This window comes from Gadus macrocephalus, chromosome 20, assembly GCF_031168955.1.
Source record: "Gadus macrocephalus chromosome 20, ASM3116895v1".
NCBI classification, from domain to species: Eukaryota; Metazoa; Chordata; class Actinopteri; order Gadiformes; family Gadidae; genus Gadus; species Gadus macrocephalus.
The window spans coordinates 15,011,048-15,025,812 of NC_082401.1; the positions used below are offsets into that span (position 1 = coordinate 15,011,048).

Here is a 14,765-nt window from a genome sequence, read left to right on the forward strand (position 1 = left end):
TGCCTAATTTTAAGGGGAGTGCCACTGAATTTGAGTGTTTAAGTGGTCATTGCTATACTCTGCAGTACTGCTTTGTTATAAACGTAATTGCCTTATCCAAAGGCATTACATTTATGTATCCCAAGTTAGTGCACATGTGTAGTGTATATTTGAAACTGAAGCTTTGTAGATAAATAGGTGATGAAACATTTGGTACATGATTTACTTTAATTTGAAAAACGTTATTTCATAATGTGGCATGTTATTGTACACTAGAGGGCGCTGTTGTACATGGATGTACTGTTCGATTGTTGACTTGGTAGTATGATCACACACGGCTGAATAGGGTCCTGCTCTCAATGTTGTAACCGGTTTATCTACTTTCAAATGTATCAGGATTATACGTTTATTTTAATTTTTTTGAATGGTCTGGCAGTGGGGTCATTTTTGACCTTTTGAAAATGTTTATGGTTTCTCAGACACCTTTTATAAAAACTTCAGCAAGTCGTCAAGTGCGACATGGACCTGAAGCACAAAGGCACATTTGCGCCCATGTCCAACAGGTGAATAGCCTGTGCATCGGTGGATCAAAGTGTAGACTTTATATGCAACCATGCCAGTTTGGTCTGGTGTGACAGTAGAGCACACAGCTCAAGCACTCTGACATTTAAAATAGGTTATTGCTCGAAAATCTGCAACATGTGGTACATAATGTGAAATGCGTCAGCTGTGCTTGTATCCCTAATGGCGCTCACTTACGCCCAGTGTTGAGTTTCTCCAGAGTCCAGTGAATAACGCCACACCACTGCGCATCTGGATAACTTCTGGATCTTCTCCAATGTGTTGTTGATGTCATCCTCATGTGACTAATGTGGAGTCTTGGACCCCACCCTGTCAGGATATCAAATTACATCCCACCAATGGCTAAAGGGGGCAGAAAAACGTGACCCTAGGATTATATACCTTTGTGTTTTTAAATAAAACAGCATTTCGTGTTAATGAAATCTTGACTTTTTGATTTATTGACGCACAATGGACTCAAAGTACCACAATGCAACATACAAAACACCGTCTCCTTAGTGACGGGCTTTGGCACGCCCAAGTAGGGGGCTTGTCTCTGAATGGGCTCATTGTGGAGAGGGATGTGATTGTGTGCGGTGTGCGTGGACCCCCTTAACTAGCTGGTCAGCACTAGGAGGGATTAGCTACTAGCCTCGCTCTCAGACGGGCATTGCTAAGCCTGAATCATGCACATCGTCATTATTCCCTACTGGGAGTGGAGCCGTAGTTGTGCAAGATGCGGATAGCGGGGACGCGTTTCGTTCTGTCCGCAGGTCGTCCAAGAAGTTTCCCGAGTTCCGACCTCTTCACGAGGTCTCCCGCAGGACGCACAGTCGGGTGTGCGGCTCTCATCACATGTGCTTCACGTTAAACTGCCCCGACCCCGAAAAGACACCGACGGAAAAACGAAACACACAATTTAACACTGAACCCGTGAGACGATTTGTGGAGTGAAAACGGAAACTTTTACGCATTGAGAGGTCCACCAGGGAGGAGGACTGCAACGATGGGGAACGCAGGGAGTATGGATCACCACAACGACTTCAGGGGTCACCATATGCCCTCGAAGCTCCCCATGCCTGAACAAAGTGAACTGGAGGAGAGATTTGCAATCGTGCTGGTAAGGCATCAGTAACACAACTTTGTCATTGTGGTTCCCATCAAAGCTTTGTTCCTCCCAGTAGCCTCATGCAGCTGGGGACAGCTGTGTCTGGGTCTGGACCGCTGGCCCACACGCTGCCTCTTTGTTGGACCGATCGGCATATTGCATTTTACGGGATTCCCCTCTTTTTTTTTTTTTTTTACCGTAGAAAGTTATAGAACGTATTTTCTTTTCTGGTAAATGACATGAAGGCATGAAGTACTTGTTCCGATGATCAGAGCAATATTGGAAAAGTAACGTTGGCTACAAGAAGGCAAAGTACTCCATCTAGATTCAACAAGTCCATTTGGTTTGCCCGGAGTCTATTGAACTCAGTTAGAATTTGCGCTCATATTGCACATTAAGAATTCTGGCTATGAAAGGGTTATTTTTGTGACTTGTGTGAGTTTTTTTTTCAGAACATCCAGCCACTAATCCCAGTGGATCTTCCTCCTCTACATTTCTATTGTTTGGAATAATGTATAGGCGTATAACTAATTATAGGGTACCTTAAAGCTCACAGTTATATGAGGGTGTTTACAGGTGTCTGCAAAGGCTTGTCATTCATAGTTTGACATTCTTCAGTCAGAAACAAACCGTAAAGCATAACATAACAGCTTTGTAGATCGGCATACAAGCCATTACCATTACAAACAAAGGAAAATTATTGCTGATTAGCCACATTTCCAGTTCGACATCAATGGGTGAGCTAACGACTTACACACAGTGTAAGACGGTTGCAATTATTTAAATTCTGTAAAGTGACAGTAATATGAAACAAACTCGAATGGCATGTCCGGCTGATAAACACGAAAATAGACAGCAGATTGATGCCAATAGACTAGAAGATGGTTTTCAGCTTTGTTGCTGTAAACATCTCCCCGATTGGAGAAGAAACAGCAACACAGTTCAGGGCTTGTGTTGTTTTATTTTCAACCTCCCTGAGCTGTCCGTTTCTGGCACAGACCTGGCTTTGTTTTCTTAAGAGATGCAGTGGCTCAGACCTTCAGCTCCTTAGCCACTTACCAAAATTGGATCAGGTCGTGTCAGGAGTCGCAAACATACAGCGTTCCAGTTGTGTCATGCTCTGGTCGCAGGTCAACCTAATGCATTCCATCCTCAGTGGCTGGGAGCTGTCGGATTTCCGAGCAGGGGTTAACATGACAGGAGACTAAGGCCCTCGTCATAATCTACTCTAATAAGGTCTACTGTCTGGAAATAACATTTACCTGTCAGACCTCGCTGTTGACCAGGGGCCAACTGTTGACCCTGGGACGGGTTTGGAGCAAATACATTCATGAGGAAGTATAGCAAATGAGTGAGGCGTACTTTCTGCATGATCTCAAAACGTATTGATTCAATTGGAAAACATCAACAACACCTATAGCTGAGCTCTAGAGAGAAATAGATGAATGAGATCTGCTTGTCTGGCTGCCTCCTCTCAGAATCCTCTCCTCTCAAACGCCTGCTCTCAGACCAAAGGCTTTTCTCTGGACCTTGACGGAAGCCAGCAGGTGTCCGGAGGATTTTAGTTCTACAACTCACAGCCCTTGTGTTATTTTCTTCCATTTTAAAGCGCGATGCATGGCGGGCCTATTGGCTGTCTGCTCTGTTGATTTAATTAGCGAGTGGCAGCGGAGATGATTAGCAGGCAACCCGGCCGCTTGAAGGTCTGCCCCGATCCACCTGGCCAGACGGGCAGCGATTTATCATGCGTGGGCAGCTGGCTTAGTGGTGCCGCTGGGGGGAGTTGTAGTGGGATGAAGAATGGGCTCCATAGGGTGTTGCGGAAGTTGGACGCTCCCACATTTCCCTCGGGTCGGATATAAACACCGGTCACCCTTGACCGTGTTGCTGGTGTGAGACAGGTGTCCACAGGTGCTATGCCAGTGCGGTCGTCTGTTTGAAGTTCTATTTCCTTATCACCCACTGATGGTCACAGGTTTTTTTTGACACAGGTGGGCGTCTCATTCTGAGTGGCGGGTAGAACATTAACGGACAGTCTGGCGGGAGAGAAAATGACATTGCAGAGACCCGTTTACCTCCCTCGACGGTTTGAATCAGCCCCCTCAGATCTGGTGTCAGATGTGGGTGCACTGTTTCTTTCCTGATGTGTTTGCCTCCTACTATTCCTGTCTACTACACAGGTGTCGCCAGGCCTATTGGTTCAGTGCCGTCAGTCTCCTAGACTCCGGGCTGAGGCGACCGGGGGTTGGGTGTTTACATAAGGGCTGATCTGGCAGCCTGAACGGATTGATCTCCGTCCAGATCCTGACTCATAACAGGGGAGACCATTTGGGATTACAGGACTTTGCACCGTATGACGAAGTTACAAATGTGACGTAGTTCTTTGACGGAGCACCCTTTTGGCTCCCAGACCTCGACTTGCATTAAGGTGGACTGACTCAGGCCTGGAGAGACGGCCCCTCCCCTGAACTGGAGCGCTCCCCTGGGTTCTAGACATATTGGCAATCCCCAGCTCTAAGCTCATGTGTCTTCCTGTTAGGCTCTTGTGTAGCAACGCTGGGGTTGCTAGGCTGGGGTCTGGCGGAGCACTGATTTCGTTACCATGCTTCCAGTGGTTGGAATCCACTACTAGTTGAAATAGACGGACCCACGGTTCCTAATAAGAGCCTGGTAAAATAACGACTTAGGGCGGTAGTTTGGGATTTACTGAAGTTATTGTGGTTGGCACAGAGAATATTCCTCTTGTGTTTTCTTCACAAAGAGGGGGTTATTTTATAATCCTAATTAAGGTTAATATTTTTCTACTTGAATTTCGGAAAACAGGGAGATGGGTCTCTATTGGGAGGACACACATTACTGTAAAAGTCAACTCAAGCTTCCGGCTAAATCGGTTTTCTACCAAATGAAAAGCCCCTATTGAAGTGTGCGTCTTGAAAATCCTTGGGGCTCAAGGTGAGTTTCAAACAAGACACAGGCTAATTGTAATGCAAGGTCACGACCGTGATAAGAGAAACTATTTGGCACATGCCCTTGGCCATGAAAGAAGATCTAATATATGCCCAAAAATGTGCTTTGTCTGAATAGGGAATCAGTAGTTTTCGATGTGTGCGTAAACATAACATACCGTCTTTTGTTTTAACGTGCACTGTGTTCCAAGTTCTAATCATCTTGGTTTTTCTCTGCATGTTATTAACATGAGAAAGTGGCCTTGAACGCTGTCCCTCCTGCTGTAACGTATGTAGGTTCACATGAAGTTTCACATGAGGTTTCACATGAGGTTTCACAGGGGACGAGGGGAATGTCAGCAGGTTTCTGTCTCTGTAGGGGTTACCATAGCATCGGGGAGACAGGAGCGATGCTACAAAGACAATGAGTTGGTTTGGATCAGAGAAGGAAGATGGAAGATGTTGGGGTTTGAACCTTTCTTGGCGCACATGCGTGATTTACACAAACTTGAAACGTATTCTCGATACGGTTTTATATCATGTGGTTATTGCCTTTATCAATCAACCTTTCACAGCAAACTGTTGTGAGTGGAGGCCAATAAAGTGGTTAAACACCAGATGCAGAAGACTGCAGCAGCATTGTATAAAATATTGGAACTTGTTTGATTTATGTTGTAGCGTCATGTAATTAGCCGGTCCTAGTGGACTGCGGGCGAAATTACCCAAGAATGGGCTTTCGGCTTACCGTCAACCCCTCACGGAACCAAGACTCGCGACCACATCTAGAAAGTCCCTGGTCTGTATCCAGGAGGCCAGAAGTTTCTCAACACAGGGACTGGGTATCAGTGCAGTGGAGAGGTTTGTTCATGTTATTCGTCTGAGCGGGCCATATGGGCAACATAGAATTAGCTGTTTTGATAGCTAGTCCTCTCAATGGGCTCCAGATTAGCTTTAAGCTGCTTTGTTGAAGAGGGGGCCACGATCTGCACGTTTTTTAGGCTGGAAGACACTAAAACGACCTTGTGCCGTCTGCTCCAGGACGTGGCCTCGGCACACGACCCGACTCGACGTGATAGCACCTGGAGGAGGTGTTTCCTGTGTCCCTTTTGACCGTCCAGTCAGCCCAATGTCTGTCCTGTCATCCCCTTGAATATTCATGTTGACTCTTCATTAAAACACCAGGACAATGGTGGTTGTCTGTGCAGCAGAGGGTGGGCAGTAGCCGGGTTCTGTGCAGCCGGCCCGGGGAACAGAGCGTCTCATTATGTGCCGGAGAGCCCGGGACCGAGCCTGGCACTGCACCCAGAACCGGCGGGCTACGAGCGACCAGCACCGTCGCCGGCGCTGTGTCGCTTCGGCGCCGTGTCACATGCCCTCATCGGTTCGTGTATTCATGTGTGTGTGTGTGTGTGTGTGTCTGCGTACACGCATGCTAAAGGCCAAGCGTGTTAAGCCGTGAGTTGCGACGAGCACAATGCTTGCTTTACAGTACATGTGTGAGGATTGAGTGTGTCTGCTGGAGTTTGGACTCAGCGTTGGACCGGAGTTGAAGCCCCAGGATGCTTCCCCTCCAATTAGCTGTAACTGAGTCCAACATGAGCCGCCCTGGGGACCAATCGCATCCGGCAGCACATGGGCCAGTGTTGGGGTGCGTGCGCGTCTGCATGCACGCTGACACCAGACTGGCAGCAGAGTTTGAATGCCTCCACTGGGGTGGCGGTGGTCAGATGATTGTGTGAGCGGAGTCTTGCGGCCTCCGTCCCGGACCGTTGGGCCAATTCACTCATTGTTCCTCAACCTTTCTTTGGCATTTCCACAATCATTTACTGTGTGGGTGGCATGGCTGGTGCCCCACGTCCTCCTCTCTCCCCTCCGCTACCGTCGCGCGGATCTTAAGCTTCAATTTGTAGACGTTGTTGTAATCTGTCGAGCTCCTCGTAGTTTCGTAGCCAAATGGGACATTTGCATTCAAAATGACAGTTAAATGTCCGGCTTGCTTAAAACTAGTTCTATAATTAGGACAGCGCGACAAGGGGAGGGGGGGGGGGGGGAGTCAGAGGCCCGTGACGGCCCTCAAATCATTTACGGAGGATTAAATAATTTGCCAATGTTTCACGTGGTTGCCATACCTCGGCACAATAGCCTTCACTGTTGCATGCATGCAGACTTTATGGCATGGCCAGCGCATAACTGCGGGTGGTAGGGGCTTTTCCAGCGCTGGGAACAGGTGGTGCTGGCTGACGTGGCTTGGGCAAGGCCCAGACCCGGGCCGGTGTCTCTCTGCTGCTCGCTCACACGATGAGTGGCCCAGAGCAGGAGTGGCCCAAGAATCACACAATGGGAACAGGAGAGTCACCGTTGGCATGGCGCCCGTGGGGTGAAATGCATGCTGGGATGCTGCGGTGAGAAAGGGGAGAACAGCGGCGGGTAATCTACTATTAAAGACGTTGTGTGTTGTTTGTTCGCGGTGTAATGCTTTATCAGGGTCGGCCACAATACGAGTGTTAAACACACATGGCCTTCAGCATTAGCCTGCGTCTGATTAATCATTTATTATGTTTTTCCATGCCAGGTGTTCCTTATCTCTGTCTTTATGGGGTCATCACGATCACGTTTTACTTTTTACATTTTAGGTCAAGTGGCTTTGTCACGGTCTGATATTAGGCGACCGTTTAATGAGTGTTTATAATATAACAGATCCATCTGAGGTATTTTTACTGTCCGTCTGCTTGAGACTGAACCGTGACACTGGTTCATTGTTTATTTTTGGCCACCATCTTGAAAGATGTTACCCAGCTTGATACAACATGAGACTTTCCCTTTTATAACTTTTTACAGCTGTATCCATAGCTGATGTGTAGCTTACCCTCAAAACAGGAAGCTGTTCATCAATAATATGAAGCTTAGACCCCTATTAAGTCTCAAATACAGATATAAACAGATGGATTTATTCAATCTCTTGGGATATAGTCCCAAAAAAGAAAAGGTTAGGTTGGGTGACTGATTCCACATCTGGAGTGCAGGAGGGAAGTCTTGTTACACATTTGAACTTCCTGGCTCGATGCGGTCCTAGGTAACATATTACATGCCTTCTCCCAAAAGCTGAAACACTACAGCAACTGCTGTTATGGGCGGAAGATGTCTGATAACTATCACGCACGCTAGGACGCACGCACAAGGGGCGACGCACTCAATCAATCAACCGGGGGAGTTTAATTAAAACATGACGGGTGACATTCTGTGACGGATTGGGGATTTCTAGATGTTATTAAACTTTGGTGCGATGCCGTTAGGCATTCATCTCCCGAATCCGCTCTGACAGCCTTTACTTTCTACAATAAACTGCTCAAACTCTCCCGCAGAGACACTGGTTGTTCAATGTGTTCCTTTATAATTGAGACACCTTGAAGGGAAATCAAAACGTCTCTGACTCAAACTATCTATATTCGAAAGGTTGCAGGTGAAAGAATTAATAGGGGGAGAGGCTGATGTTTGATGTTTAGGAGAACATATTAGTGGTTTCATTTAAGTGGAGTGGATTAGGCAGAGCGATGAAAACTGGTTTCCTTGTGTACCGTGAGTTAAGAGGTAATTATGGGTCCTGGCCTTTTCATCAGTGAAGATCCATTCTCTCTTTGTTATTGTGAAGCACATGCTTTATCTGTTTGCATTCATTAAGGTAGGTAGCTGGTGCATATGGTAGGATGGTGGTATTGTGGTAGGATGGTGGTAGTTAGGGGGGTAGTTACATTATAATAGTTGTAGTTACAGTAGTTAGGTGGTGGTTAAGGTAGTTAGGTGGTTGTAACAGTAGGATGGCGGTTAGTTACAGTAAGCCTCTGGTACTAGTGGCTCTGGTAGGTGATGTAAGCAAGTGGCTTCTCTGGTTTTCTCAATAGTGAGTTAACAATAGTTAACTCGCCTCCAGTTTCATTCCACACCAAACACAAGTGAAACCAATGAGGGCAGGTTTGGCACCTATGTCGGAGCTAAGTACTGTGTTAACATAATAACAGTAAGCGCTGCTTACACTGAGACACTTCAGGAATGTTCCGTAATGTCTGCAATAAGTTTCAACGGTGTACTTATACCCTTTCACTGTGTTTACTCCCCTCAGGGGGTTAACAATATTATCTCAACGCATCTCTATATTTGTGATGCTACGTGATTGTTCTTGACGTGGTAAATAGGACAAGTCAGATTGCTTGTCTGCTTTTGTTCACGGGGTGGGATCTGATGTCGGAAAAGGATTAGGACTCTGAGCCAGTCTTTAGTGTCGCTGTGAATTTACAGAGAGAGACATGCTGATGGCTGATAAGCCGTCCTTGAAGTGCAACCTGAGCTAACCTCCCATTGGCGACGTCTCCTTTTGGAAGCCCGCTCGTTTTTTTCGACCCCCCCCCCCACGCTACTCCTTGGTTATTGTTCTACTTAAAGCGTTAAATTATGTCTAACAAAAAACCAAATCATTGCCCTAATCCCGCGACGGCGAGGCCTTCCCCTGAGCCTCTGTTTAGCGGTTACATAAACATCGTTCGTATTGGCTCCCCCCTCCTCCCTGGACGAGGAGCAGGGACTTCCACCTCTGAGACCGCTGAGGGCTTTCGCAACCCAACATCTGGCTGTGCCGGACCCGTCTCTCTCTCCTCTCTCTCTCCCTCTCTCTCTCTCCTCTCTCTCTCTCTCCCTCTCCCCTCCTCATCTCTCTCTCTCTCTCTCTCTCTCTCTCTCTCTCTCTCTCTCTCCTCTCTCTCTCTCTCTCTCTCTCTCTCTCTCTCTCTCCTCTCTCTCTCTCTCTCTCTCTCTCTCTCCCTCTCTCTCTCTCTCTCTCTCTCTCTCTCTCTCTCTCCTCTCTCTCTCTCTTCTCTCTCTCTCTCTCTCTCTCTCTCTCTCTCTCTCTCCCTCTCTCTCGTGTGTGTGTGTGTCCGGCACATCTGCTCCAACACCCTCGGACGCCTCCCGGTGTAGACCGTGGGTGTTATCCGGATGCGCGTTATCCGATCCCAGGTCTCACGATAATTGTTGATAGGAGTTGTAGTCGACGTTCAGGGTCGAAAGGGTTACTTTCTTTACATTCATGAACAGACCGCAGACATGATGAACAGATTAGCTCGGACTTGACTTTGGGGGACTTCAGCAGTAATACCATTTCATTCCCAATCCGACTTCAATCATGTCCTGAAACAATAGCATTGTTTGGCGTTTGACATTCACTCCGCTGCAGGAAAGGGTCTGATGTAAGACTCGCAGAGAGACACTCTCTTGATGTTCCGGTGTCTTCTGATTCAACATGTGTTGAGCCTGCTTGAAATCCCTCATATCCTGCACACACCCCTCTCCACTCCTGAGTCACCCAAAACACATTTGGCTGGAATGTAATGATGAGGAGGAAGGAGGAAGGAGGAGAAGGAGGAGGAGGAGGAGGAGGAGGAGGAGGAGGAGGTGGAGGAGGTGGTAGTAGTAGTATTCCAACATTTGGTCTTTGTTGCGATTCCACAGAACAGCTTCAAAAACATAAACACTGTCCACATGACCTGGGGGGCGGGGGGGGGGGGGGGGTTGGTTGTGTGTGTGTGTGTGTGTGTGTGTGTGGAGAGTCAGCCAGAGGGCAGGCCGGGGGTGGGGTCCCGGGGGGGATTACAAAACTAATCTGAGGACAGACGGGGGACACCTGTGCCCCCCTCCCCCCCCCCCCCCCTCACAGACCGCCGAGGATTACGGCGGTATGCTGCGCTAACGAGACGACGGCGGCGGGTGTTTAGCTAGCACGCGCCGGCCGTGTGTGTGTGTGTGTGTGTGTGTGTGTGTGTGTGTGTGTGTGTGTCTTCCCACTGACGTGTGCACCTGTTGCATCCTGTCCGTCGTTCACACGTCGGGAACAGAACCCGGGTCTCTTGGGTGTCCGGTGTTGGGTCATTATATCAGAGGAAAGCCTGGCTGGAACTGAACCCAGCTAGGGAAACAACTGGTACTCTTTGATAGGTAATTAGCGCTCTTGTGTACGTATCCATTTAAAGAGCACCAATGCTACAATTTTAGTTGACGAGCCGGAATCCTTTTCTGAACATTACATGCCCTCCGGTCATGTTCTGCTCATGTGACACACCCGTGAATAGCGTCTAATGCCCGTCGTACAACGCAAGCAAAGAACAACTAAACACTTGAGTCACTTCCTGAGAATTGAGCAATTTGAATATGAGAAGTGGCCCATACCTGAGGCAGGTAGGTGTGTGTGCTGTCATGTTGTGGCATGCAGAGTGGTGCAACAAACCATCAGTTTTGAAGAATCTGTTTAAACGGATGACATGTTTGACACCAAGTCATAAAGTCTGTCCTTGGTACTCGCACGTAACATTCTCAGTAAAAGAGGATTTAGTGTCTGTCTGTCCTTCCCAGACTTGACTTGTACCCTGATACCCCACCCTCCCTGCTGTTGTGTCTGTCCTGATTTGCATCAACCTGGAGGGGGGGGGGGGGGGGGGGGGGGGGGCGAGGCAGTGAGGTCAGGAGCTGATCAGCATACGCAGCGATGCAAAGCAGCTGAGATCCGCCCCGACAAACGATCGTTATTCACCTCCAGAACTGTTCAAGAAACACAGTGCACAGATCGTGTGTGTGTGTGTGTGTGTGTGTGTGTGTGTGTGTGTGTGTGTGTGTGTGTGTGTGTGTGTGTGTGTGTGTGTGTGTGTGTGTGTGTGTGTGTGTGTGTGTGTGTGTGTGTGTGTGTGTTAATCATGGTAGTGAACCTCCCAGGGGTTTCATTAATCCCAGATTTGCAAGAGGAGGAGGCGGTTGGTAGTTTTTTCCTCCTTTCTTTTGTCTCTTGTTAAAGAGCGTAAAAGACAAGAATCATGTGCATCCTCCTCTTCATCGGTTGTTTGTGAAGTGAACTCGGTAGAAGGTTATTTCTGGCGAGGTGTGGAGGCTGAGAAGCTCTGGGAACTACAGCTGCTGGAGTCCTGGTTTGAGGTCTAGCTGGAGATGATTACAGAGACTCTTAGCGGGCATACTCTGCCCTCTGACCATGTGCGCCAAGTCTAATTTCGAACTTCCAACCCCCAGCACCATATGTTAAATGAATCTATAATGCGTTTTGCTAGATCCATGATATTTATAGAGCCATTAAGGCAACCTGTTTAACAGTTCCCTGCATGGGTGCTGGTCTTCTTGTGCGTTTACCCAGCTGTGCCATGGAGGGTGGTTCTCCAGACCCCCTAGAAGTTGGGAGGTGGTGGGAGGAGGTGGAGGTGGTGGTGGTGGAGTTGGTGGTGGAGAAGGAGTTGGTAATGGAGTTGGTGATGGTCGGTGAATGAGGGGTGCTATGCCCATCTGATTCTGTACCCCTTTTTCCACTTCTTTATTTTACAATTCATTCTGCCTCAGTTATTTTCCAAAGCAGGGAATTCGAGTTTAACGGTCATTTGTTAGTGGTTTATTAAAACCCATTATTAAATAGCAATTGTGGTGGTGGTGTTTTTTTGCCAGGTGTTTATTTACAAACCTAAATGCATCGGCCAAACCTTTTCAGTTGGACAAATAAGAGTAGCACTTTTACTTTTACGATGACCTCTGGAATTACCCGTCCCTTTATGTCTGACCTCTTGTATCTTCCGTTATATTTTATCTCTCTTTGTATCTTTGCGTTCTATCTTCAAATAGATTTTCCCTTCTTTTTTTCTGATATGACTTCCAGTGATTTCCCCATGTTGTCTCAAGTTAAATTATTACGATGCTATCTTTTCGCTGTGCAAACAATGATTAACTGGGAATGAGACTACATAGGAAGTGGTTGGAGATCTATTAAGTGCGATGGACTGTGACTTATGAGGAAGTTCCTCAGAAACAATACCTCACACCTATGAGTCTTTCATTGGAGCTGTTTCCACTTCAGCCTAACGTCTTTTTTAACACCTTTCATACCTTTGGCATTTATAAAGGTGTATGATGCAACAACTGGAAGGCAATCAAGGACCATTTGGGCACACAATATGTCATATTTTCAAAGAGTAAACCTCGGAAAAGAAAAGATGCAAGTGGGGAATAAGGAATAAAGCAAAGAATAATAATAATAGATATAAGGGAAGATAATTGGGAGTGGACCTGTGGTTCACCAGACACCCATCAGTGTCTGGTCGGAGAAATGTAGATCAAGATGATGACATATGTATTGTCAACTGTTTATGTCGTTGCCGCAAAACCCATACATTTTTCAGTTTCAGGACTTTTGATTGGCTAGTTGTTATACACTAAATTAAGCCCAACAGCTAGGATATTGGTCATTCAAATCCTATAACTTTCAAGGATTTAACCTCCATATTCTTAGTCGATGTGTCTACAATAATAACACTGTCGTTATTATAAAGTGTGAGTTTTTTTGAAGATGATTTGCCTTGTTTTAAATTGGCTTTGGACACACCACACACGCACGCACGCGTGCACGCGCACACACACACACACACACACACACACACACACAGGACACACACACACACAGGACACACACACACACACACACACACACACACACACACACAGGACACACACACACACACACACACAGGACACACACACACACAGGACATGAGAGCGAGCGCTTGTAGACACGGTGTAACATGAGCCACCGGGCCCCAGTGGCGAGCTTAGTGCCCGCCGCAGCTCGTTAGCCACGGCGGGCACGAGGACAAGAGAGACGAGGGTGTTTTCTGTTTTATTTCTTCCCTCGTAAGTGGAGCTCTCATCAGACAGGAAGCCCGGAGCTCCGTCTACGCGGCCTAGCGAGCCATTAAGGAGCCGCTCTGCAGGAATACAGCGTTCGACACGGTTACATCACCACACATCCATTAGTCCCCTGCACCAAACAAGTCTTCCAAAATAAGTGTAAAAGCCCGGATAGGAGGTTCCTAATGTGTTCGTACTACCCCTGCCGTCCCTGGTTCTGCCTCCGCATCCAATAAGACGCTATATTCCCCAGCCCCCCCCCCCCCCCCCAGCCCCCCCCTGGTTCTGCACAGCGGAGCAACTTGTCAACCACTAGTAAGCGCGTCTCTCCTGTCTTTCATAGTGGTTCTCAGGCTGGATAATAAAGTGTTTTTCAGGGAAGGCAAAGAGGTTCTAGAGGCGGTCTGGTTTGAGACCAGACTCTTCAGTCAATAGAACCCCCCCCCCCCCCCCCCCCCCCCCCTCCATTCCCATTTCCCGCCATCAACAACGCAGGTTCAGTCCAGTTCAGTTTCTGTCTGCTGAATACTAATCAGACTGGGAGAGCATGCAGGCTTCTACCACTGGCTTGTTCTGAAATAATACATGACTCTTTAACTACTCTATCTGATGAGTTTGCGGTTTTGTGTGTGTGTTCGTGTGTGTTTTGGTGTGTGTCCGTGTCTGCTTGCTGTCTGGATAAATTCATCCTCAAGCCGAAATTCAGTTACTTCATCCATCTCTTTCCGAATTGTTTTGCTGTACTTGTGGGTTTAGAAAGCCGGCATAATACATGATTCTGCAGAACTAGAGGAAAACAATGTTGGCATTAATAATGCAAAACACACACACTCTCTCATACACACGCACATCCGCACACACTCATTAAACCACACGCATGTGGAATGGGCCAGGTGGTTCATCATCTCCATGTTCATGATGCCGCGGCCCCACCCCCCCTCATGGACCTCATATCTTCCTCATCACTCTTCGTCCCGCCCCCCTCGCGTGCCCCCGCCGGGGAGTGCGGAGCTGGAAGGCCCCGTAGCTCTCTGATGGATCACCCTGTCTGTCGGGTTTGGGGGGGGGGGGGGAATGAGAACCTCGCGCTGAGCCGTGTTTTAGGGCCAAATTGCTTTTGCCTCTGTCTCTAAGCAGTGGAAAATATCCCCCCCCCCCCCTTCAGCCCTATTTATGGGCCGCGTGTAGGCTGAACGCCGTCTAGACGCGCCGCGGCGTTGGATTTCACCAAAAAGGAGTCGACCTTTTGGGAGATTTTACCGGGGCGGACTCTGGGTGTTTATATGGGTTAGCTTCGGGGGCGTGTTGGAATGGAAAAAAATGTTGACGTCCAGACCACGATTAACTGCTTGTCTTGGTTTTGTCAGTTTGTTGTTTTGTCAGATCGGTCGCTAGTTCTGGTCTGGAAACAGCCAGCCTACTCGGGTCACGCGTCCTAGGAGAACCGGTGTTTA

General features: G+C 47.8%; 1 protein-coding gene across 3 annotated transcripts in view; it reads left to right on the forward strand.

Annotated features, from left to right (window-relative positions):
* Positions 1 to 1,088: 1,088 nt before the first annotated feature.
* Positions 1,089 to 14,765, forward strand: part of fmnl2a (formin-like 2a) — a 39,149-nt gene continuing 25,472 nt past the window's right edge. For 2 of the 3 annotated variants that reach the window (XM_060040257.1, XM_060040258.1), the window contains exon 1: positions 1,089 to 1,660. In XM_060040257.1, coding sequence (XP_059896240.1) covers positions 1,547 to 1,660 — 114 coding nt within the window. In that variant the 5' untranslated portion in view covers positions 1,089 to 1,546. The remainder of the gene's footprint in view (positions 1,661 to 14,765) is intronic. The other variant, XM_060040259.1, reaches the window with a different exon arrangement.